Source organism: Leopardus geoffroyi, chromosome A2 (genome assembly GCF_018350155.1).
Source record: "Leopardus geoffroyi isolate Oge1 chromosome A2, O.geoffroyi_Oge1_pat1.0, whole genome shotgun sequence".
In the NCBI taxonomy this organism is placed as follows: Eukaryota; Metazoa; Chordata; class Mammalia; order Carnivora; family Felidae; genus Leopardus; species Leopardus geoffroyi.
The window spans coordinates 13,366,734-13,392,264 of record NC_059331.1 but is presented as its reverse complement, the minus strand read 5'-3'; the positions used below and the strand labels follow the sequence as shown (position 1 = coordinate 13,392,264).

Below are 25,531 nucleotides of genomic sequence, written 5' to 3'. Positions count from 1 at the left end.
CCCAGGAAGGCGGACCCAAGTGAGGGACAACTGTGAAGACATGGCAGAGCCACAGGTCTCTTGCTGGGCCCCCGGAACTGGTAGGAGGACAGACAGGTCTTGGACACCAGGCTGGGGGCCAGCAGGCCAGGGGAAGGTGGAGGGAGGTCCCGGGGCACAAGTGGTCAGAGCTGCCCTGAGGGGTTTAACTGGCCACCTGGACAGGCAGCCAAAGGGGGGGGTCTTGGGTGGTGCCTTCACCCAGGGGAACCACGGCCCAGAGGCCTGGAGGGGGTTTGGGGCTGACGCTGCTCCAGGCTGGGGCCATGGCTGAGAGGGAGGAGGTCAGTTGTGAACCGCCTCCCCGCGCCCCGCACTACGCTGGGGAAGGGACCGCTCCAAGGATCCGACCCGGTCACAGACCAGGGAGTACAACAGCCACAACAACTACTGTTACGGTAGGCCATGGGATGTCCCCGCCGACTCGACTGCTCCCCACAATCCAGCAAGCAGGAGGCAGTTCTGAGACTGTCCACGTGGGCCCTGGGAGGGGAGGCTGGCCACTCCACGTGGCGGGCCAATGCTGCCACCAGGTGGCGATAGAACATCGTTCCTCATCTCTAACCTCAGCTAAGCGCTGGGCACCCCCCTGCAAGGGGGACAGCCACTCCCCAGCCACTGCCTGGGATGGGAGAATTGATGCTGAGGCGGGGAAAGAGCCCCCAACCCCCCCCCCCCCCCCCCCCCCCCGCTCCATGGAAGGGGGACAGGATGAGGCATCTACCCCGGCATTTTGCTGCGTTCCACCCCTAACCTCTCCCTTCCAACCTCCATGCCTCAGAGGGCCGCGGTCCCCAGGGCCAGAGGATAACATCTGGAGGCATCCAGCCCTCTGATGATTTTTTTTTTTTCCTGGCCTCTGAGGTTTAAGTTTTTTTTAAACTTGGAACACGCATGTGACTTTTATCAGAGATACACAAATTAAATCAGCAACCTGGGGCAGGAGCGCATTAAAGTTTAATACTGGAAAACATCTTAACCTTGTTAAATTAAAAAAATCAGGAACCCATATAATCCAATCCAATCAAAGCCTTCCTTCAAAGAAGGCTTTGTTAAATGTACTCGGAGAGTATACTACCGTGATTGCAAGGTTTAAATAACTTTGAAAAATTCAAATTTCAGTCATCTGTACTAACAGAAGGAAGTGTGATAGAGATAATCCAAATTATAATATCTAGTGTCTCAAAGGCATTTCATGTGTATTTATAGCCGTTATCTCACACGACATCAAATTAGTTTGGCAAGGGTTTTCCATATGCTTTTGGGACTATGTTCTCTCTACTACCAACGGAATGATTTCTTCAGGGTTCTAGAATATGTTTTCTCCTCCATAATGTTTCTTTCCAAATTAAATTTATGTAGGTTAACATTATATCGCATTCTCTTGACAATGATGAAGAGAATGAGTCCGAAACGCTCTGGGTATAGGAAGTAGGATGGGACTTATAAGCATCTTCTGAAGATAATATTAAATTAACCTCAGACTAATTAAACTGATTCGGGGAGGGAGCCAATGAGCAGAGTTCACACATGAACTATTCATGGAGGGTATGCCACTGCTCAGAAGGGGGTTCAGAACAGTGTGCCGAATATTCAAAGAGCAGGACTTGCTAATAAGACCAACAAATAGATTGCTGTATACCATAAACTGATCTTACAGAGCCCTTGCAACCAGCTTTAATTTCCTGAAAGATGTTTAATTGCCGTGCAAAGCAGCTCTCTGCTGATGCTAGGATTTGAATTTCCATCCGTAGCAAAAGAATTTTGATTTTCTCTTGAATTTTGGGGCTTGGGTGTCGATATGCCTAAAACACAAAGGACCACTTCACCAATGTGGACCACTAATTAGATATTCTTATTAAAGGGGCGCCTGGGTGGCTCAGTTGGTGAAGCGCTCGACTTTGCCACAGGTCACGATCATGGTTCATGGGTTCGAGCCCCGCGTTGGGCTCTGTGCTGATGGCTCAGAGCCTGCAGCCTGCTTGGGATTCTGTGTTTTCCTCTCTCTCCGCCCCTCCCCTTCTCCTGCTCTGTCTCTCAGAACTAAATCAACATTAACAAAAAAGATATCCCTTTAAAGCTATTTTACTAGATACGGTTTAAAAAAAAAAAAAGCTGCCCACGCTAAAAAAGTAGTTTACTTACAGATGTGGATTCCTAGCCTCTCTCTGACAAGCAGAACCTCTGGAGCCTTGCAGACCCGGCCTGCGTCCCCCGTCTGCCCTACCGGTGCCCGCACTGTTCCTCCCCGGGCAGGAGGCGGGCTCTGTTCTTTACTGAATGTCTCCCATCCTCCTTCGGAGGGGCCTGACCACCCCCTGCTGGCCTGGGGAGCCACCCCGCCCAGCCCCGCTTGGCTCACCTTGGCCAGGTCGGCGAGAGTGTTGGTCTGGTCATTCAGCTTCCCCTGCTCAATCTTCACACTCCGGAGCCTGGGAGACAGACAGGGGGGTGGGTAGACAGGGTTGGTGGAGGCTGCAGGGGAGTGGGGCCCTTCATGCACCCACCCCACCCGGGGTCGCCTTGTGGGACATGCAGAAGGTGGGAGATGAGGGCGGAGGTAGGGTCGGGCCCCATGCTGCGCATTCCCTCCTAGCACACATGGGGTAGCAGGGCCTGGCGGGTGGCTAAGCCACCCCCGACAGCGTCCACCTTCTGGCCACGTCCACGCGGCCTGATTCAGGATGTCCCGGGAACTTGGACTCCCAGGCCTAGGTGAAGGCTGCATACGCTGGACACGTGCCCTGGCCACCTCCTGGGGCCAGCGGGCAGTGATCCGCCAGCGGCCCTGGGTGTGTCCCCTGCCCCGCGAGCACCATGCACCCCTCAACCCCCCGGGAGAGACTTACTTCTGAGCTCTGGCAGGCCCCGGCAGAGCAGAGAGAAATCACAAGGCAATTTTAATCTCCGTGCGGCCGGGTGCCGCGCGCCCAACCCTGCCCGCCTCCCACTTGCACGAGTCCAAGACCAGACCGGGGGCCCTGGATGGCTGAGGGGCTGTCGCCCTGACTCTGCGAAGAGGCTCAGCCTGAGCGGGCAGCGCCAGCCCCTGGGGGACGCACCCGTTGGCCTCCCCTCCCTCCAGCCGCGCCCACCCAGCAAATGCAGCTGCCTGCAGCCTTGTGGTGCCACGGTAGCCCAGTCTGTGCCAGGCACCTGGTCCCAGAGGTGGCATTCAGTCCAGGGAACTATGCCCATGCTGTTTCCCAAGAATAACGGGGCTCCGAGAGGCAAAGCCAGTGCCCACCGGCACTTCAGCAGGGATGGCCATTTGAAGACGGAGGGCTGGGGAGATATATCTAGAAGCCAAGGACCGCCCGAGGCTGCCAGAAGCTAAAAGAGGCCTGGAACAGATCTTCCCCTAGCACCTTCAGAGGGCAAACGGCCCTGCCAGCTCTGATCTTGGACTTCCGGCCTCTGGAACAGTGAGATAATAAATTCTACTGTTTTAAACCACCCAGTTGGTAGTACTCTGTTATGGCATCCCGAGCAAGTGCCCACTACGTTCCTCGATCTTTCCAGAGATCATGTCTGCCTTTTCACTGGCTGATCATACGGTGTCCCCGTCACGGAGACTCCCCAGCGCAAGACCCTGCCAAGGCTCCCTCATGCCCGCATATCAGACCTCCAGTCTCCCTGGCACCACGCTCATTCCTACCTCCCCACCACTGCCCGGGCTGTGGACAATCCTTGCTATGCCCCCCCCCCGCCCCCCTTTGGCTTCCTAACCAAATCTCACCCACCCTTCAGGCCCTAGTTCCAACTTGTTTGGTTTTATCAGCTTTATGGGGCCATTTTTTTCTTTTTCTTTTCCGATTGGGAAGGGAGTAGGTTTAGGGGGACCCAAAGATTGAGTGAGGGGCGCCTGGCTGGCTTGGTCGGTGGAGTGGACGACTCTTGATCTCAGGGTTGTGAGTTCAAGCCCCATGTGGGTTATGGAGATTACTTAAAAATGAAATCGCTAGGGGCGCCTGGGTGGCGCAGTCGGTTAAGCGTCCGACTTCAGCCAGGTCACGATCTCGCGGTCCGTGAGTTCGAGCCCCGCGTCAGGCTCTGGGCTGATGGCTCGGAGCCTGGAGCCTGTTTCCGATTCTGTGTCTCCCTCTCTCTCTGCCCCTCCCCCATTCATGCTCTGTCTCTCTCTGTCCCAAAAATAAATAAAAACGTTGAAAAAAAAAATTAAAAAAAAAAAAAAATGAAATCGCTAAAAAAATTAAAAATGGGGGCGCCCAGGTGGCTCAGGTGGCTTATTTATAAACAAAGAAACAAACAAATAAATAAATAAAGAAGAAGGAGACAGTCCTGCCCCAGAACAAAGGGAAACAGGTAACTCACAGAGCAAGTGCCTTCTCCACAGGCCTGGCTTTCCTAAATTCCTACCCTCCTGCTTCCCTCCAACAACCTTCCGGAACCTCCCTTGGGGCAAAGTCCAGGACAGGGCCAATGTCTGTGCCCCCCATGCCTGGCACACCAGCTGGCATAGGAAATGCGTATACAGTAACCAAATGAACATATCGAGGGTGGTAATGACAACATTGCTGGTTCTCCTGTTTAGAAAACACTGTACAGCAGGTAGGCGGAGGTGAATCCCCCATTGTGTTCTATCCACGCCTCATCCCTGGAGGAAAGGCACATTAACGACCATTGGCTCCACTTATAAAGATACAAAAACGCAGCTTGGAATAGCACAGTCGCTTGCCAAGGTCCCACAGTTAGGTGGCAGAAACCAGACTGGGACAACAGTAGTCAGTTACTAACTGCGGGAGGGCCAACGAAGAGGGGTCTCTGTCCTCAAGGGGCTTGGGGTCTCGTGAGAAGGCACTGGACACAGTGAGGTTGAGTAAGTGTGGTACCAGCTCCTCTCCCTGCTTTTTAGACGATGGTGGAAGCAGAAGCAGAGGGCACCATGTGTTACCAGTATCTGTTCTGTGCCAAGGACCATGCCAGGCATTTCTGCATATCCTCCCATTTAGATCTCCCTGCAGTCTTGTGAAGTAGGGACTGTTATCATTTGAAACCCATCCAATTATAACAGTAAACACAATAAATGTAAATGTACTAAACTCTCTAGCTAAAAGACAAAGACGGTAAGGAGCCCGAAGAAACTCTGGGGGCAATGGATCTGTTTTTTTGTTTTTTTTTTTATCTTGACTGTGCTAATTGTTATGTGGATGTATACATACGGTAACACTGATTATGCAGTGTAAATAGGTGCAGTTGACTATAGTCAATTATAGCTTAATAAAGCTTTTTTTTTTTTTTTTTTTTTTTTAAGAGGCAAAGATTATTAAACAGGATTAAAAAGTTGAAATCCAGCTGGCTGAGCTTCCTCTCCTATGGCCTGGTCTCCTCATGGCCACACTCGTTTACCTTCTGACATCCCAGAAACTGGGCTGTTTCAGCCACACCCTCAGCTCTGCTCCAACCCAACCTTCCTACTCTACCATTGACACCAGGGTTCTCCATGCTGCCTCTTGTCTCTTTTCTCCACAGCTGAATCAGCTGCCTTGCTGCTGTACTAGTTCAGCCTCTAACACTATTCACTTTACTTTGTGACTCATTGGCCCCTGAGTCTGGCCTAGGAGCTCCCAGGGCAAGGAGCCACCTGATTTTCTTAGGGGAACCCAATTGTGAATAGGTTTTCCCACAACACGAGAGATGGGAATCCATGGGCTCATTCTGAAAAGTGCCTAAATACGTTTTTACTATTTTAAATCAGGTACCACAGGACTCAGTTGTAATTTATATTTGAGTGCCTCACTCCCAGGATTTGGAGCTGTTTAAAATTCTAGACTGGGTGCTGGTCTCATACATCCTCAGTGTGGCTACTGAACATTCGAAAGGTGGATGGTCTGAATAAAAATGGACTGTAAATAAATGTAAAATACACAATAGAATTTGAAGATTTAGCACAAAAAAAATTCTAAAATACCTGATTTTTTATACTAATCATGTTAAGATAATATTTTGCATCTATTGCATGAATATATTAAAATTTATTTCACTTGTTTTCATTCCTATTTTAAAATTTAATTTATTATTATTATTATTATTATTATTAAAATAGGCTTCATACCCAGAATGGAGCCCAACACAGGGCCCAAACTCACAGCCCCAAGATCAAGACCTTGATCAAGAGTCAGACACTGACTGAGCCACTCAGGTTCCCCTCTTTTACTTTTTTGTAATGTGGCTACTAGGAAATTTAAAACTATATTGTGGTTTACGTGATATTTCTAGTGGACAGTGCTTGGCATATGATAGCCTGGCCCAGCCCAAATCTGGCCAGCTACCTGTTTTGGGAAAATAAGGTTTTATTAGAGGATAGCCCACCCACTCCTCTTCACTGCGTTCCTGCTACAGTGGCAGAGTAGAGTAGTTGTGACAGACCGTCTGGTCCACAAAACCTGAAATATTTACCCTCCGGCCCTTTATAGGAAAAGTTTGCCAACTCTGGCTGCACACTGGACTCACGCAAGGAACTTAAACTTAAGCTCACGGTGCATCCCAGACTCTGCTGTGTTGGGTGCAGCCTGTGGGCCTTTTAAGGCCCCGTGGGGGATTCCAGTGAGGAGCCAAGGTGGAGAACTACTTGACTAAATAATTCTCAGGACAAAGGGACAACAGAGGGAATCAAGGAATTTCTAGTTACCCCACATGATCACATGGATCAGGGCACAAATTTAATTCGGAGCTTCCTGGCAGCCAAAGCAAAAAAGGGAAATGGCTTCTCATCTAAAAGGTAAAACAATTTTGGCTATTCTGGAGAAAACAATATGCTTCTTGCCATGTATTTGGGGTGGGTTGCATGACTTATCAAGGGTGATCGCTCTGGACAACTGCTGGGCCCATCACCTGCCTCCTTCTGACCATCCCACCCAGCACAGACACTGCAAGCCCCAACCAACTGACCACCCGGCATGGGAGGGGCCGTGATGAGGCCACGCTGAGCTGTCTGGCCTGGCCTGTAGCCTCCTCCCGAGGACCACAGTTGCCTCCGCACCAGGTGGACACAGAAACGTGAGCGGGAAAGGTGCTGGACTTACTGATGGATGGCTTGGAGGAACTTACGCTGGTGTTTCCGAACCCGGGCGTGGTCTGGCTTCTTCACCAGCCTAGTGTGTTTGTAGATGAGCCACGTCTCCCTGAGAACGTTAGCAGCGGCATTTTTTACCTGGGGCCAGAAAAAGAACAGTTCCTCAAGGCAGGCACGAAACTGTGGAAGGCTCTGGAAACTTCCGGAAACCTCCAGAAACTTTTAGAAACTCCTGGAAATGCCCCTCTGGGATCCTGGGACCGTAAGGCAAGGACATGTTTACGTGGCCACACCTGCACTGTGTGGGTGTGTGTGTGTGTGTATGTGTGTGTGCGCGCTTCATTTGTATCATTCAGCGTGGGTCAGACCCTTTCTATACACCTTGCAAATGTTATATCAGTGAATCTACACACGCTGGCATCTCTCTCACTTTACACACGGGGAAACTGAGGCACAGGGCGGTCGACCTGCCAAGGTCAGACAGCTTTTAAGTTGTACCCGGCTGCCTGGCCCCCAAATGCCTGCCTCTTGCTGTGTGGCTCAGGGTGGGGCTATGACTAGGCACACAGGTGGGCACCTGGGGCCACTGCCACGTCTCTGTGCGTGGTTCATGCACATTCACGTGGGCAGCAGAGCACAAGGCAGGGCAGTGACCGGTGGGCATGTGCACATGCCTGGCACGTACAGAAGTAAGGTGGGGAGGGTCTGCCCTTGATGACCGAGAAGAGGACGTGGCTGTGATGGAGGTCTTTACCCGCTTGGTGAGCTGAGTGTCCATCATGAAGTTGTGCACGTGTTTCTCTGCCTTGGTGAGCTCCAGTTTCCGGGCCACCACGGCCACCACAAGTGCTGTGCAGCCGGCCCCCTGCATGCGGAGGGTGGGGAACACATCAGTGTCCTGCCCCATGTAGGTCCCGGGTCACAGGCAGGACACCCTCCCTCCTCCAGGAAGCCTGCCCTGATTCCACCCTCACCTTTACCTTCTAAGCCCACAGTGTTGGCAGGTCCCACCTGCTGAGCTCACTGACTCCCAGTCCCACCTGCTTAATATCGGTTGAATGTCTGGGGACTGTGTCCCACTGATGAGCTCATCTGATCCCCCACAGCCCTGGGAGGTAATACCACTCTTATCCCCACTAGACAGAGAGGGAAACTGAGGCTTGGAGATAAGAAAGGGAGAAGAAAAGGGCAGGATCTGCAGGTACGTTCGGAACATGGAGGAGGGAGGATTTGGAAGCATTTCCCGCAAGGCGCTGGGGTCTGGGCATTGAGGGCAGAGACCCAGACAACACGTCTTTCTACAGTCCTGGGAGGGGTCAGTTGGCAGGGTGAGAAGGCAGCGTGAGCGAAGGGTCAGGCTGGCTGCCTGTGGTGGGGCATTTGCAGGTAGGAAGGAGCAGAGCGGAGGTCCCAGGAGGGGTGGGGAGTGGAGGGGAGAATGGTTGGCCTCCCCGCCTGATACAATCACACTCCCCAGGATGCCCCAAATGGCAGATCTCCTGGCTAGTGAAGGAGGTCAGAGAGGACTTGTATGTCTACCGGGAGCAGCCTAGGAGAGAGAGAAAGAGAGAGAAAAGAGCAGGAGCGAGGACCCAAGAGAGGAGAGGGCAGACAGGTGGAGGGGGGCAGCAAAAAGTGACGTGGGAGGGAGGGAGAGGGTCTGCCACCGAGGAGCAGGGGCCAGGGGCCAGCCTAGAACCCCCAGGAGTGTCATCAGCCCCAGAAGTGCCCGAGGCCGGTGACAGGAGCAGGTGAGGGGGGCCAGCAGGTGTTCAAGGCAGGTGGCGGGAGCAGGTGTGAAGGGGGGAGGCAGTTCCCCGCCTACACTGAGGGCTGTTCCTGATGCTTTCCTGCAAGCTGCTTGCTCCTGAGGCCATGACCTCCAAGAAGGAAGAAGGGAGAGTTCAGCCTGGGACACTTGGCCAGGGATGCTCAGTTCTTCTTAGGGATGGAAGGAAACATCTATGGGGAGGGGTGGGCCAGGGCCACCATCGGACGGTCCTGGGCAGGTCTGGGTCCCCACATGCCCCGCCAGGGCGACATGGGCACAAGGTCGCCTTCTGAGAAAACCCTGACATAGGTTCCTGGAGTCTGTTCTCAGAAGAATCCCTGGCAACTGGGGCAGAGAAACATCCTGGGTGGAGGAGGGGGGGGCGGGCAAAAAAACACACAAACAAACAAACGAAACAAAACGAAACAAAACCCTCCAGGTGGAATACTACGCAGAAAGGAAAAAAAAAGACATCTGGTGGCTCCGCAAAATAGCATGGAAACCACGTCCAGCGAAAGACGCCAGGCTCAGAGGGGGCCACACTGGGATGCCCTGAAGTTCAAGAACAGACAAACGCATGGCTGGTGAGATCCTGGACAGGGCAGTGACCGGAAGTGGACACGCTTGGGCAAGGGTGGCAGAGAGAGCCAAGAGGAGAACTAGAAACCAGCCCAAGCGTGACCACCCGTGCGTGTGCCAGCAGCGAGGGCGGAGACGTGGCCACACATGGAACTCATTTTCCAGAAGGAGCCATGTCCCAAAGAACGGAACTCGGCGTTTCCGTTTTGTCTTGGGCTTTCCGGGTTTGAGCTCGCCTTACCTGAGTCCTTTTTTGGTTCTTTTGTAAAGTTCGTTTGCTTGTAGTGGGGGTTGGACTGTGGCCCACCTTTAGTTTTTCCCCTTCGCCTCTTGCAAAGTAACACAGGCAAATAGGCGTGGTGCCATTTCACAAGAGGGGGGCCGCGTCAGCGCAGCCAGGAGGAGGGAGGCCCCGGGGGGGGGGGTTCCGAGGAGGACGTGGAGCCCCCAGCTTCTGCTCAAACAGCTTAGAGAGGGTGAGGAGAAATGGGGACAGAGCCGCGGGCCTCGGGACACAGTGACAACTGACCACGGTCTGCAAGCAGCGAAACAGGGTGGGCAGAGGCACACAAGATGCTCCTTCCGTCGGCGGGAGAAAAGGAAACTCTTGTGGGGATCGTGCCCTATGTTTGCCAGAACGGAGGAGGAGTGGCCTGGCGTGGAACCTGGGGGGTGGGATTAAGTCAGCTTCTTTGGTGCTACTTTGGTCCCACCGATGCTCACTGTTCTTCACAAATGAACAGGTTATTAACTGGGGACTGGGGAGAGGAGCTCCCTATGACGCATCCGATCATCCGCAACCCAAAAACACGGAAGAGCATTTGTGAAGGAGGTGGAGGCTTGGAGAAAGAAGGTTCCAGAAGGAGGGGATGAGCAGCAAAACCGAAGATGGGACCAGGGAAAGAAGGTGCTGGGTGTCAAAGGCTGCCCACACCCACCGACAGACTTGAGAAGTCTTCGGGGGAGAAGGGGTGCTGTCAGGGCCCAACGAGTCACAGGAGACAAGCTGCACAGCACGGGGGCTCAGCGGGGTGCTTGGGATGCCCCAAGAATCAGGCAAGGATGGGGAAGGGAGCCGTGACGGCACAACCCAGAGGGTGTTGACTGGGTGTCCACAGCATTCGCCGTTCTAGACGTTTCACGTAAAGGAACAGACTTGAGGGGCGCCTGGGCGGCTCAATCGGTTGAGTGTCTGACCACGGCTCAGGTCGTGATCTTGCGGTCTGTGAGTTTGAACCCCACGTCGGGCTCTGTGCCGGCAGCTCCGAGCCCGGAGCCTGCTTTGGATTCTGTGTCTCCCTCTCTCTCCGCCCCTCCCCTGCTCGTGCTCTGTCTCTGTCTCTCTCAAAAATAAAGGGAAACATTTAAAAAATTTAACAAGACATAAATAAATCAAAAGGGACAGACTTGAGCTTCATGATGAACAGAGGAGATGGGCACCGGTTATAGCTGGGGAAACTGAGGCATGGAAGCATCAAGTCCCTAGCCCTGGACCCCAGGGCTGTGAAGTAAGCAGGCTGCAGAGAATAAAGGGGCAGACCAACGCCAGGCTAACAGCGGACCACAGCATCCAGCCCTGCGGGGACCACAGGAGTTACATACATACCTAGGGCTGGAAGAAGCCAAGAAGAGATGCCCCCCAGGAAGCCCAAGGGTGCAGATTTCTGAGTCACGGCCGGGGTAAGGAGGAGCCGGGGGGGGGGGGGCGCAGTGAAGGAGCAGGATGACACAAAGAGGAAGGGGCAGGCTGATGCATTACGGTTCACAATGGAGTGAGCTCCCCATCCGTAGGGGGTGTGCAAGGGCCCCCGCCCTTACCATGATGCCAGTGAGCAGGCACACGCCCTTCCCGCAGTAGGTGTGGGGCACCATGTCGCCATAGCCGATGGAGAGGAAGGTGATGGAGATTAGCCACATGGCCCCCAAAAAGTTGCTGGTCACTTCCTGCTTGTCATGGTACCTGAGGGGAGCCGGGGAAGGCCCAGTCAGTCCACACTGGTCTCTCTGCCTTCATCACACCCTCTGGTGCCCTGGGTCCACCCGGCTAGGTGGGGGCCCTGACTACAAGCAGCGGACCACTTTGAGGGCTCAAAAAGGTACCGCTGCAGGGAGAGGGGATGGTCAGCATCCTCCCAAGGGTACCGTCGGGCAGAGGGCACCCACACTCTCCTCCCGGGATCCCTCCCACCATTCTCCCTTCACCCCCACCCCAAGCTGCCGCCCAGGATGTGTGCCCTCCCTGGCCCTGGCCCGGGGGCAGAGGGGTCCGGGTGAGGGTCCGTCCACTGTGTCCACGCGATCCCCCTCCCAAAGACAGACGCACAGACAGACGCAGACACAGGTGGCCACGGGTGCCAGAAGCGGCAGGGAGTGGAGGTGAGGATTCAGGTGAGACATCGGGAAGAACTTCCCCAGCCAGCAGGGCTCCGTGAGGTCGAGGGGGCAGGGGGAGAGGGCCCCTGGGGGACACGGGTGGCTGCAGTATTCCAGGACTTGGGAGCAAAAGGGAAGTCAGTATGTGTGGGGCAGCACCAATGGTCCCCAAATCCCAGGCTTAGGGTTTGTTTGGGAGTTGGGGAAGGAGGCGGCAGCTTGGCACTGAGGGGAGGCTGGCGGTTAACTTTGTGGTATGGGGGGGGGGGGGGCGGGCCCCAAGGGACATGAATTGGTCCCTGGCCATGGCCAGCCCTGCGAACCCGGTCACGTGGGCTACAGACACGTCCTACCTACGGTCAGCCCAGGCTGGGGGTCAGAGGGGTTTAGCTCGAGGTTCCCCAGCCTGTGAAGCCCCTCCAGCTCAGGGAGCCCTTTCCTGATGACCCACTCTTTCCCAGGCCTCAGGCCCTGAGGGGGCTCAAGGTTAGAGGTCAACTGAGGTGGCGCAGAGGAGGGGGGACGCTGGCAGGGGCAGGACAGGGGAAGCTGGGGGGAGGGCTGCTCCAGACAGACAGGGCTGGAGTCAGGGGCTCAAGAGGAGGCCACAGAAGCCCCCAAAGGAGGATGGGAAGGCTGGAGACCTTCTCGGCAGGTGTGGTGTTTGGGGGTCCCTGTCGGGATGCCATTCCAGGCCCCTCCTCCTGGGCTGCCAGTCTGCTTGCTGGGTGCGGGGGACCTGGGACCGAATCCCACCGAGGCATCTGAGCCCCAAGTTACCCTGGCTTCTGTCTCCCGGGAAACCAGCACCCCATACCAGCAAGTAAGACGAGAGGGAGGCCCTCCAGCAGCGGGTGGGGGAGCCCGGGGCCTGGCTGGAGCTGTGGTGGGTGCTGCAGGACCCCCCCGGGACTACCTAGGACCACAGAGTGGGGGACATGCGGGAGGCAGGGTGGGGGTGGGACAGAGCCGCAGGGGTGGAGCGAGGCAGGCGAGGGGGCTTCAAGCAGCATCATAGGGCTCAGAATTTAGGATTGGCTGCCCCCCTGGTCCTGCCCCGTTCCCTGCCCCAACCTGGGGACCCCTGCGATGACCTAGACTGCACCTCAAGGATGCCCGAGGAGGGGAGCCCCTCTCTCACTCCCCAGACCACAATCCTGACCCCGCCGTGACAGGGTAGGGGATGGGCTGTGGGAACTGGCATAGGGATCCAAGCAGGGGTCCAAGGAGACCCCGTCTGGTCCCAAGACGGTAAGCCTCGAGGACGAGAAGGGCTGGGCCCTCGCCCCCATGAGCCCCACATCAGGCTGAGGCAGGCGCCATGGAGGAGATTAAGGGGTGAAGACTGGGGTCCTGGGGGGACAAGTCCAGCCCAGGGACCCCCAGGAAGCCCAGTCTCAGCCCCACCTGCCATACACCCTTCCAGGGCCTTCCCCAGCAAAGCATGAGGTAGGAGAGGCTCTTTCCCAGCCAAGGCACCCCCACGTCCCGAGAGGCCCAGTGCAGACCCTCCCTTTCCCGAAGCACCCTGTGGGTCTCAGGGCCGACCCGGAATCAGGCCCTCAGGAATGTCCCTTTGCCCCAGAGCCTCCCTTTCCCCGTCTGTAAGTTGGGTGAATGGCCTGCACCTTCCAGGGCTGTTGAGAACAAACCCCGTGCAGAGACAGGTACTAAAGGCTGGGTCAGTTTTTATTTACTCCGGACCCACCTAACTCTCCGGAGGGGCTGTCCAAGTCCCCCAGGGTCAGCTGTCCAGACAAAACCCTCCCCAACCTCGGAGACAAGGACCTCCAGGATGCCCAGTGGACACGGCCTGAGAGCAGTCCTGGGCCTGACTCCGAACTTGCCTGCCCCGGCCCCGCCTCACCTCCCTATGCACCAACGCACCCCCCCCGCCCCACCCCACCTTGCGGCAGCTAATCTTAAATTCCTGGCGGACAGGACGGCAGCGGCTCTGTGCACACAGCTTGGTCAAGGGTAGGACTCACATGTTTTCCCTACAGTCCGGTGGGGCGGGCGGAGGGGAGAAGGAGAGCTGGTTAAATTGTGGGGGAAACAGGCAGATGGGGGGCGGGGGGCATCCTGTTCCTGCTGCCTCCACTGCCCTGGGCCAGAGGTCAGAGGTTAGCTGCTCGCAGCGGAAGAGCTGGGAGAAAGACGAGCATGAGACCCGCCCCCACCCCACCCTGGGGGAGAGGCCTGGGGTCCCAGGGGGGTGTCGCTTGGGGTAGGGGACAGGATACACAGGCTGGAGTCCCAGGGATGAGGGGGCCGCGCTTGAAGGACGGTCACTGAGGCCAGGAACTGGGAGGGGGGGGGGGGTATCATGTGGGTCAGGGGCTGTGATGGCCAGGGGAGCCCTGGGTCCCCGGAGCCGCGGGAGGGCACGGTGGGCCCCGGGGCCGGGGGCGTACCTCTCACAGACCCGCACCGTCCAGGCGGCGACGATCCAGGAGGAGATGCTGAAGACGAGCAGCACGGTGCCCGGGCAGATGGTCATGAGTGTCTTCATGACAAAGCGTGTGTTGAAGGTGACCTTGTTGAGGGCGCCGATGCTGCGGCTGGAGGCATCTGTGAATATCTTGCTGTGCAGCAGCATGACGCGGCCCAACAGGTAGAGGCGCAGGAACATGGGGACAGACAGCAGCACGTCCACGTCGGCCTCGGCTGCCGACGGCGCGTACGTGAAGGCCAGCCGCGCCGTCCACGTGAAGCGGTAGTGACCCGGCACCGGGTGGATGGCGCACACGGCCAGCTCCAGAGAGATGAGGAAGACGCGCTCGCATGTCATGGCGATGCGCCAGTCATCCGCCCCGTTGTCCACCATGAACAGCTGCGGGGGGCAGGGCGGGGGGGGGGGACAGGCGGCGGTGGGTGTCAGACTCGCGCCCGTGCCCCCTCAGGGAGGACCCCCCCTCCTCCCCCAGCCCTCGAACCCCTGGCTTGGCTTTTATGAGAAACACAGCCTCCGACGCGAAACTCCCTAGCTCTCGGGGTCAGCCACGATTCAAATTAAATGTGGAAGAAAACACGGGGTTACCAAGGACCTAGCAATCTCGTCCCCGGGGACACACGCAAGAGACATGAAAACGAGCATCAGAAAAAAAAAACAAAAAACATAGAAACCAAAACAAAACCGGCATTGGGACAAATCCTTGCACGCGAACAACTACCCAAAGCGGAAACCACCCAAGTGTCCGTCAATGAATGAATGGATCACCAAAACGGGGTCCTTCCAAACAATGGGATATTATTCGGCCGTCAAGAGGAAGGGGCTCTGATACACGCTGCCATGTGGCAGAACCTCGGAAACATGCTGAGTCGAAGAACACAGGCACCAAAGGCCACCACCCAGAGCCGAGGGGACAACGGTGCCACCCCAGTGGGCTCGGAAACCGCGGCACTGAGCATTCAGAACGCGGAGAATTTGCCTTGGGAGCTCTTTGACTTGCTCAGCATCTGCCAACTTTCCTTCTTTCAGATTTCCCTTCTGGAATAGGAAGGCCTCTCCTACGCCTGTCCCACCCCTACATCTTGGGTGATTTGTCCGGCTCTCGGCTGGAGTGGCGCCTCAGTCTCACCCGTATCTGATACTTAAGTGATACATGAAACTTGGGAGTTGGTGTCGGAATGCCTTAAGACTTTGGGGCAGGTGGGAAGTTGTGAATGCATTTTGCATGGGAGGAGGACATGAATTTGGGGGATGGGCCCGAGGCTGAAATGTTCTGGACTGACTTGTGTCCCCTCAAAACTCATAAATTGAAGCCTTAACTCCCATTGTGACTGTATTTGGAGAGAGACAACCCGCCCCCCCCCCGCCGCTTTTTTTTTTTTTTTAAGCAGGCTCCGTGCCCAGTGTGGGGCTCGAACTCATGACCCTGAGATCGCGACCTGAGCTGAAATCAAGAGTCAGACATTGAACCAACTGAGCCACCCAGGTGTCCCTGGAGAGAGGGTCTTTAACGGAGTAATTAAGGTTAGGGGCGCCTGGGTGGCTCAGTCAGTTAAGCGTCCGACTCTCGATTTCAGCCCAGGTCATGATCTCACCGTTCGTGGGTTTGAGCCCCCATCCGGCTCTGCTCCGACAGCGTAGGGCCTGCTTGGGATTCTCTCTCTCCCTCTCTGCCCCTCTCTTGTTCACCCTCTCTCTCTCTCTCTCTCTCTCTCAAAATAAATAAATAAACATTTAAAAAATCAAGGAAGTAATTAAGATTAAATGAGGTCATAAGGGTGGAACCCTGCTCCCACAGGACCCGTGTCCTCGTAAGAAGAGGCAACTCCAGGGATGCGCGCACACAGAGGAAGCCGAGAGGACACAGGGGGAGAAGGCAGCCGTCTGCAAGTGGAGGAAAGGGGCCTCAGCAGAAACCGACCCTGCCAGCACCTGATCTTGGACTTCCAGCCCCAGCACCGTGAGGACACATTTCCTGCCGTCTCAGCCCCTCGGCTGTGGTGCTCTGTTAAAGCAGCCGGGAACACCCTCACACAGTGCTTCGGTTTCTTAGTGGGTGAACCACATCCCACTGTGTGGGCACACGACATTTTGTTGGTCCATACACCGGGGATCTGGGTTGTTTCCACTTTGTGGTACCCGCGAATAGGGCTGCTAGGTGCATACGTATACGAGTTGCGTGTGGAGGTAGGCGGTGGGGGTTTTCATTTCTCTTGGATGTCCCCAGGGATCTCTGCAGGTGGTTCCACCCAGGCAGGATTTTCCTCCACCCACCTCCCGTCAGACCACGGCTCCTTCAGGCCAGGGGTCAGGGGCCAGAGTCGGGAGCCAGATCTGACACCCTCTGGCATCCCCAGGCCCCGGTGCCAACCCCAGGTGACATCTGCCTGCTGTGACAGGCTGTGACAGCACGCCCTGAGCTGGGCTCTCCGGGCTCCATCGAGGTTGCAGTGAACTCCCGAAACAGGAGAACAGCCTCCCTGGCATGTAATAAATCTTTCAAACGCAGGGTCTAACCGAATAGGAACAGAAGGCTGGGGTCGGCTTCTAAGGCTGCAAAACCTCGGAAGACCCCCCAGGGCTGCGAAGATGACTTATGTGTGCCAGACCCCAGCTCACCTCTGGCTCCCTCGTTGTCCTCTCCGCCCCCCCCACCCCCACCCCCCCAAATAACCAATGAAAAATAAAACATAGACAAGTATTCTAAACACATTTAGAGTGATCTAAAGGGCATGTCTTCAGAGAGGTCTTTTTTTTTTTTTTTTTTTTTTTTGTCTATAAAGAGGCTACTGGTCCTTTCATGTTTTAGGGGGCTGGGGTCCCCGGTGCCTGGTACGGGGAGGGTCTCTGGGGGCACGGAGAGGGGAACTGCCCTGGCACTGACCTGGATCTCCCTGGCGTGGTAAAGGACCACCAGGCCCAGCAGGATGACCGTGGAGAGGCTGATGAGGCATTTCAGTGCAAACGAGTACAGGGACTCCTGGGCGGAGAGAGAGAGAGGGCAGGAGGACAAGGGCGCTGGGGGGTGGGTGGCCCTCCTCACCGCCCCCCTCACCTGGGCTCCCCCCTCAGGAAGGAATGCTCCTGTCCTTTCTCCTTAGGCCTGGGTCGATGGCAACGCTGGCCTATACTTCAGAGTTGATAAGGCCTGGCCTCCTAAAGGCCCAGCATGTCACAGCCGATAAGGCCTGGCCTCACGTAGGTACTTCACCGTTTAGAAGGCCTCGCCGCATCCACCGGCGGCATTTCACAGTCTACCGGCCGACGTGCCCCGATCTCTCTCTCTGTCCTCACACACCCTTGGGTGGCACGAGGGGGCATACAGCCATAGCTGCAGCCCAGCCCGATCACTCTCAGGAGGAGCAGCTCTTTCCGGGCTCTGAGGCCCAGGCCTTCGCTGGGGCTCTCCTGTCCTAGGCCTGGACTGGGGGGCAGCCGCCACCCCCCCCCCCCTTAAGCCAGGGTGTGGCCTCTTGGTGCAGGGCAGAAGGAATGGGCTGGAGCCTAACTCCCCCACGTACAGCCTGCCTGCAACCCCCACAAGGTAGACACAGTGGGAGGCCCAGTACCCACCCCCTGCCCTGCCTCCAGGACCCCCGCCCCCCCTACTCCTCCAGCATTTTCCACCTTCTCCTCCTGGGGCCAATATGGTCCCTGACCCCACGCCCCAGGGGCAGTGAGGAGCCAAGTAGGTCCACAGGGCCCTCCCTGGGCCAAGGGGAAAGGCCATGCCTACCTTGGTGTAGACCCCCCAGGACAGCTCCGTCTCGGTCACCATGACGACAATGCCAAACATGCCGAAGATGAGGGCGTAGTCACTGAGGCGCTTCCGCTTCTCGAAGAGCGCCCGCCGGTGGCCCAGGCGGTGGCCCACGTTTGGGGTCTTCCCCAAGTCCCTCCTCCTGCCTGCCTCATCCTCTTCATCGTCTTCCTCCTCTTCTTGGTCCTGGGGCTGCCCCCGGGGACTGCCGGGTGAGGGCCGGGCTGGCTCGCTCTTGGCCACCACCACCTGGAGGCCCGGGCCATGTGGGGGCTGGGGGGGGTGGCCGGCCTCGGGCTCCGAAGGGTCTCTGCCCAGGGCACCCAGCCCGCTGCCCAGCGGCCGCCCCCCACAGCCATTGTGGCTGTGGCTGTTCATGACTATGTGGGTGCCGGGGTTGGGCTCGCTGTAGGCCACCCGGGGCCCAGCATGGCTCAGTGACCGGGCTCCTGTGCCGACCTGAGGGGCATGAGGGACACAGTCAGGGAAGGGCCTTGCCAACCGACCAGAGGGCAGGGACCCCTGTCACCACCCCAAGACATTCTGAGGCTCAGGAAGCCCTGAACCCAGACACGCGACTGACACGTGGGTTGGCCTTCCAAGAAACACCCAAGCCAGCCTATATTCCTCTCCTGCTCAAAACCCTCCCATGGCTCCCCAGTGCTGCTGCACAAAAACCAAAGACCTCACTGTGGCCAGGAGGGCCTCTGTGGTCTGGCTCCTACCCACCTCAACCCTCTCACTCTTCCAGAGTCATTCTCTTCCAGCCACATAAGCATCCCCATCACCAGATCCTGACCAGCCTGGTCCAGCCTGGGGCCTTTGCACCTGCTGGGCCCTCTGCCTGGAACACCCTCTTATTGAACCTTTGCCCACTGGTTTTCTGTCTCCAAGTACCTAGAACAATGCCGAGCACTCAGCTGACACTCAGTAAACACTTGGGAATGTCTGGAGACAGAATGTGCTGGCAGGTTTGCCTGGGAGGACCAGAGGCCGTGTGTGTGGTCAGGAGGTGGTTCCAACCTGGGCTCGTCTCCTTCTGACCTTCGGGTTCTCGGGCAAGTCAAGCTCACCCTGCTGGGCCTCCAATTCCTCCCCTAGAGCTGTCCGAAGGCCTGAACACACGCAAGCATGGGGTATCAGTGTGGGGACACGAGGACCGTGGCTGTGGCTGCAGAGACCCCCAGCCCCCTCCTGCCTGCGTGGAAGGAGGTTTGTGATCTCCAAAGAGACTCCGGGACCGACGTGGCAACCCGGTATTTACCTCTAAGATCCCAGAGTTGATTCTGTAGGGCCTTGTGAGATGTGCTCAGCCTGGCCCTGTGACCCCGGGTCAGCCTCAGTTTCCCCACCAGGCTACCAGAGAGCAGACTGTCTGACCGCCCGACATCCTGGGATTCTGCCCTTGCGTAGGGCAGTGTCCTCTGGCACCATGTTCGAGAGCGAAGACCTTGAGGACAGTGACCCATACAAGATGAGGCTGCCTGGAGTCTCACCTTCTGGGTCCCAACTTGCTAGACCCTCCCCTGTCCCACCCCAACCCACCATCTCTCCCTCCCTCCTGTGTACCCCCTGTTGCCGCTACGAGCTGATGTTTAGCGAACGTCTACAACACGCCAGGCTACGTCCTTCACACAAATCTGCTCCTTGATCCTTGCCAATACCCCCAAGAAGGGGTGCTGGGATTTGGCCAGTTTTACCGGTGGGGAAACTGAGGCGCTGTGCCGTGAAGGGGCCATGTCCTTCTAGGGCAGATTCTGGACCGGGCTGCTTTGTAAGATTCTCTCAGCAGGAATAAGTGGGGCAGCGACAGGCAGTGGCCAAGTGCTGACCCCCTTTGAAAAGGCCAGCCTCGGGGCGCCTGGGTGGCGCAGTCGGTTAAGCGTCCGACTTCAGCCAGGTCACGATCTCGCGGTCCGTGAGTTCGAGCCCCGCGTCGGGCTCTGGGCTGATGGCTCAGAGCCTGGAACCTGTTTCCGATTCTGTGTCTCCCTCTCTCTCTGCCCCTCCCCCGTTCATGCTCTGTCTCTCTCTGTCCCAAAAATAAATAAACGTTGAAAAAAAAAAAAATTAAAAAAAAAAAAAAGAAAAGGCCAGCCTGGCATGCACGGCGGGCCCCTGTGGACCAGGCCCGGGAGACAGGGCTGTGCGTACAGACAGGATGCCTCTGCGGCCCTGCAACCACACTCTGGGCGGGGGGGGGGGGGGGGGGTGACAGACACGGAAACTGTCACATAAAGACATGCCAAGATGACACCTTGTCGGGCACCCCCCAGACAGTGTCTGTCCCACTCACCGCATGTCCCCAGATGCTGGTGCCCGCGCACAGTAGGGGCACAAGAAACCTTCCTTTCGTGGCAAAGCGACCTCATGAGTACTAGAACGTGTCCCTTCCCTCGCCCCTCCATCCGTTACCTCAACCAGGCCGTGGCCACCTGTGGCCTGACACGTTGGTTTATAAGTCCTGGCCTCACACGGGCTTAGCACTTCACAGTTTATAAGGCTGACCTTGGCCCCCGATCTCTCTCTCCACCTTCACGAACACTCAGGGGCCTTGCTACTCCCGGGCGAGGGCCCCTGCTCGCCACCTGAAGGGCCATCAGCTGGCAGGTGGGGCCGGGAGCCTGTCGCCAGGAGACACACAGCGATCGCAGACACTGCTCTCTCCCAGGAGGTGAGGAAACCCCAGGCATCGCTCCTACCATCCCTCCTGAAAGCGCAGGGGGTCCTCACCCAGGGCTCGGGGGCACGGGCAGGAGAGGCGAGTGGCCTGGCAGACGGAGCCTGGAGGGGGTGGGGGTGTTGCAAACGACCTTCCGAAACGCACTTACGAAGATACAATTTGGGGATGTGACTCAGCCGCCCGACGCATAGGCCAAATTCAGCCGTGTGTCGGCCATGCTCCTCCTTGCCTGGCAGCCTCGTCCTAAGGTGCCCTGGGCAGGGAGGGGTTGGGAGGATGGGTACAGGTGGCTTCTGGGAGGGAGAGAGGTGGAGGGCTTTCCTGTGGCCCATCACCTTAACGTGCCCATGGCGCTTACTGTGGGCTTGTTGGGCTCTTTATCAGAATTATCATGTTTAACCTCCATTGCCACTAAGTGAGGCAGGCAGCATTCCCGCTCCCATTTTACAGATGGGAGACAAGGCTCAGAGAGGTTTAGCACCTTGCCCAAGGTCACAAAGTCAGGAAGGGAGCAGAGACGAAGTCAGTGCCGTCTGGGGGGGCAGAGGGTGGTGGGATGTGCCAAGTTCCCTCTTGACGAGCCTTCTGGGAAGGGAGTCAGCCAAGCCCTGCCCTTGAGGGGCCACAGAGCTCAGGACACAGGCACGGTGGGTGTCTGACCCTTCCTGTGACCTCAGAAGAAACAGGACAGAGTGGCCTGCCTGAGATTCCATAGAAGGGGGCAGCTGGTTTCTGCAGTTCGGGTGGGACCGGGGGGGGGGGGGGCCCTGGGAGACGAGAGACCCCACCCCTTCCCAGGTATACCTTCCCCTCCCCCACTGCAACTAGGCCCAAAGCTGGGGTCCCTGGAACCCTCAGAGATTCCCAAAGAACCTGGAGCCTCTCTAAAACTCTGGCCAAGGTTTGGATGTCTGTGAAAGGGTGTATTTTTCTGGGTGAAGGCCCTGGGTTCGCCACTGAGTTCTAAAAAGTTAGAAACACCTCGTGGGCTGCATCTGGTTCGGAAGGTCCCTAGAATTGCCAAAATTACCTAATGTGTCTGGGGCATGAGCCCTCTGTTCACTGAAGGCTGGCATGGGAGGATGAGCCGAACCCCCCCCCCCTTTCACACCACCCCAAGAGACACTGTGGGAACCCGGCGGGCCACCCACGGCAGGGGGCGCCCAGGAGGACTCGAGGAGTGGGAGAAGGCAGGCAGGTGGCAGGAAGCAGGGCGGCTGGCTTCTCCAAGCTTTTCTACTCAACAGAAAGACAAAGAAACTGGCCAGACCCCCCAAGGTCCTCGAGTGAGCCCTTTTACAAATGACAAGTTGGTGCAGTGGCTGCCTGGGAGGGACCCTTGGGTGTCCCAGCCAGGATGAAGTCACTGCCCCCTCCTCAGCTGCCTGCCTCTTCAGTAAAAGGATGTCTCGGTGCCCGCCCCCCGCCCCCCCCCCCAGCAGGTTGGTGGCCAAAATGGAAGTGAGATCTCACATGGAAAATGCTTAGCATGTGGCCGTGGGTACATCTGAGGAGGTGCTGCTGCCCATCCTTCGGAGCTGGACCAGAAGGGGCCTATCTCCAAAGCAGAGCCCCCCCTTGCGGTGAAATCCACATCCCACCGCTCCCAGGAACCGTGGCCAGGGCAACACATGGCAGAACCTTCCAGGACGTGTGGGTGAGCTGTGTGGGGTGTGTGTGATGGGATCCACTTGCCCTCCCACCCCTGGGCTGCCCAGGAGTGGGTACAGTAAGGCAGGCGCTGACTGCCCAATTCCCTTGGGCGCCCCCCCACCCCCACCCCCATCACCACCAGTCAGGAACCTGCCAGCGCTCAGCAGGGTGCAATTAGCCTGCTCTGCCCTCCGCGGGGCTGCCTCCACCAGCGCCCTCCACGCTGACCCCTCTCCATCAGCGTCTCCCATTTGGCTCCCAGCCTCCAGCACTCACATCTGCAGCCTGCCCTCCAGGACAGCCAAGGCAGTGCCCTGTGTAGGGTACCCGAACCTCTGTCCGGGGACAGCTGAGAGACCTAGCTCCTTGGCCCCTGCATTAGGGCGACCCTAACGGCAGTTTCTGGGAGCCAGTGGTGAGGGTCTCCTCCCTCCCGTTCCCAAATAAGTCCCAGGTCGCTGCCTTCACCCCAAGAGCTCCCCCCACCGTATCTATGGAGTTTAGAGACTCACTGCTCTACCCCGGCCAAAGTGAACCCAGTACCTTCCCCCTCCGGGATTGGGGGTCCGCGAATCTCCACTCGCTCAGGCAGTGCACAGACACACATTCCCTTCCTCTCCGTGTCCCCTGGGTTCCGGATCCTTCGGAGACCCTCCGTCCTGGCCCCTGTCCCAAACCGCGTCCCCCCTCCAGGACGTGCCTCCCTCTTTGGGCGCTCCGGTCCGTCCCACCCGGTACCTGCAGGGCTCGGCTCCCGTGGGCAGAAGAAGCTGGAGGGGAGAGGGTCCCGCGCGGCCGCAGACCCTCGCGTGGGGGCCGGGCCCGGGGCCGCGGACGGGGCGGGCAGCAGCCGGCGGGCGTGGGGCCCGGAGGCGGCCGGGCCGGGGGCGGCGGCGGGTGCATCCCCCGCCGCCCTGTCCACGGGCCCGGCCGGGGGCGAGCGCCCGCCCGGGCCGGGAGAGGAGGGGGCGGTGCGACGCGGACGGCGCCGCCGATTGGTCGAGCCCGGGTTGGCACCGCCCCCGGCGACCCCGCAAGCTCCGCCTACATTTAAAGATCCCACATTCCCGGGAGCCCCCTTCGGCCCCCAGCGCTCAGCTGGTCCTCAAACCCGCTCTCTGGCTGGGCGCAACGGAGGGGACCTTACTTAGGGAAGCGACAACTCCGGTCCCCGACAGGTCTCGAGAACTCCTAGCCGCCCCCTTTCTAAAATCGGGTCTTCAAACTCCAACCCTCCTTCAACCCCTCAAATACACGCATTTGCTGAGGGGATAACTTTGCAAAGCGACTGGACACCTCCGTCCTGAAACTACCTCCTCAGACGTCCTGCTTGCAGGATGTTGCCACGTGGAGGGTGCCTAGGACCCCGACGTGGGGGCTCCCAGGAGCTGAGGGGGTGCCTGCTAGGGCCATAGGTTCAAGGCCACCATCATCGGGACTGAGCCCCCACCCCCATTTCTAACCCTTATCACCAATGCCAGGAAGACAGGCCAGCAGAAGCCTGCTTTGGGGCTGTCCAAAACCAAGCTCCTTTCTGGCACAGAGGGCGTGCTTGGGCGGCTCATTCATTCAGCCTTGGGGACAGGGAGGTGGGGAGCCCTTTCCTCCTCCTCCCCCAGGCCTCCTAACTACCTAGGCCTCACCCTGTCCCAGCCTGACTGAGGGTGACTGAGTCCAGCTTTGACACACACACACACACACACACACACACACACACACACACACACACACCATCTCTCTCCCAGTGTTTTCTTCCTAGCTCTGAGCTTGGGACAGGGTCAGGACATCTGATTGCTCATCACTGCCTGCGGGCAGCTGATCTGTTTCCTCTGTGGTGTCCAGAAAATAGCTGGGCCACATGAATGAATGAGTGGACGGCTGCCTGGGCAGGGGGTGGCCTCATGGGCCAGTGATGAGGCTGAGCAGAGCCAGGTGATGGCCTGGGGTCTGCAGACAGGACTTCGGTTTCTCATCCCAGCCTCTCGGGGACACCCTGGAGAAGGCCTGGCTGTGGTGGCAGAGGAGGCCTGGGGACCACTCATGCCCTCCCATGTCCACAGGGATGCCAGGAGAGGGGACCCTAAATGGATGCATTCTCAGCCATGCTCGAAGAGCAGCCATCCCCTCTCCATCCCCCCCATCCACTCACCAGGCCCCCACCCCAGGCCTGCATGGCCTGCTGGGGGCTCTTTCTAAAGCACAGTCGTGATGAAGCCACCCACATCTCCCTCAGGACCGGGCACACATCCCTGTATGGCATTCAGTGCCCCAGCCCCTGACAACAGAGCCTGCCCCTGTGCGGGTCCCTGCCCCATAAGAAGCATTCACACTGTGCCCACTGGCTGACTCCAGCCTGTGCAGACTTCTGTGGAGTCCTTGCGGCATCTGATGCTTTTTGAATTCAAGTCCAATATGTCGACATCCAGATACTCACAAAAGCACGAGCCACAGACCCTGGAGGCTCTGCCAGGCCTCCCACCCTGAACAGGCCCTGCAGGCTCTATACCCACCTTCTCTCTCTGGAAAGATCCCTCTTTCCCCTTTGGGGTCATCTGCCCTGAGGGGTCAGAGACCCCCTTGAAGGGGCTGAACTTAGAATGGGGGGGCCTGGTGAATGATCACCATCCACCCGTGTCTGCCCTGCTGCCTGCTTGAACCTCACCCCTCAGAGACGAGGCTGGCAGAGGTGGCTAGGGGTCAGGGGTGGATGGAGGTGGGACTGTGGGTGGGCATCACCTGAGATTCCATTCCAGATGGAGCCTCTTATCAGCCCATGGCTGGCTGGAAGAGACCTGAGGAGCCTCCAAACGAACCTGTCAGTTGGGATGCCCCAGGACTCACACTCCCAGGAAATGGCCGATCAAACAGGCAGGGGTTGGGGTGGTGGCTGAACAGGAAGCCCCTCTTCCAGGAGCCTGAGGGCTGGGCCACAAGTCTAGGTCCGGATGCCAGAGACCTGGAAGAGGTCTCCCAGGGGCTGAGGGACCCACAGGCTGCCTGAGTAGGGAAGGACTCAAGCCTGCAGGTGTGCATCCACAGAAATCTCAGACCCATCCTGGGTCTAACAGATAACTGCCCAGAAGGAGGCTAGACCCTGAGTCTCCCATAAGTGTGGAGATGGCAGAGTGGGGAATGTATTCACTCATTCGCTCATTCATTCACTCACATATTCATTCATTCACTCA

General features: G+C 57.6%; 1 protein-coding gene and 1 long non-coding RNA gene across 15 annotated transcripts in view; one reads left to right on the top strand and one right to left on the bottom strand.

Moving 5' to 3' along the window:
* Nucleotides 1-25,531, bottom strand: part of KCNN1 (potassium calcium-activated channel subfamily N member 1) — a 32,655-nt gene that overhangs the window by 686 nt on the left and 6,438 nt on the right. For 2 of the 14 annotated variants that reach the window (XM_045496606.1, XM_045496604.1), the window contains exons 3-11: nt 17,987-18,469; nt 17,135-17,230; nt 14,213-14,631; nt 13,787-13,795; nt 11,244-11,385; nt 7,830-7,940; nt 7,086-7,213; nt 2,889-2,897; nt 2,402-2,471 (exon numbers count right to left, since the gene is read on the bottom strand). In XM_045496606.1, the coding sequence (XP_045352562.1) occupies nt 2,402-2,471; nt 2,889-2,897; nt 7,086-7,213; nt 7,830-7,940; nt 11,244-11,385; nt 13,787-13,795; nt 14,213-14,631; nt 17,135-17,230; nt 17,987-18,388 (1,386 nt within the window). In that variant the 5' untranslated portion in view covers nt 18,389-18,469. Of the gene's footprint in view, nt 1-979; nt 1,845-2,401; nt 2,472-2,888; nt 2,898-7,085; nt 7,214-7,829; nt 7,941-11,243; nt 11,386-13,786; nt 13,796-14,212; nt 14,632-17,134; nt 17,231-17,986; nt 18,470-18,907; nt 19,126-23,084; nt 23,321-25,531 lie in introns of those variants that run through there. The other 12 variants (XM_045496605.1, XM_045496601.1, XR_006716724.1 and 9 more) reach the window with 12 other exon arrangements.
* LOC123607398 lies at nt 11,392-16,910 on the top strand. The gene is made up of 3 exons (XR_006716727.1): nt 11,392-11,521; nt 16,049-16,210; nt 16,760-16,910. It is a non-coding gene; the product is annotated as an uncharacterized LOC123607398 (long non-coding RNA).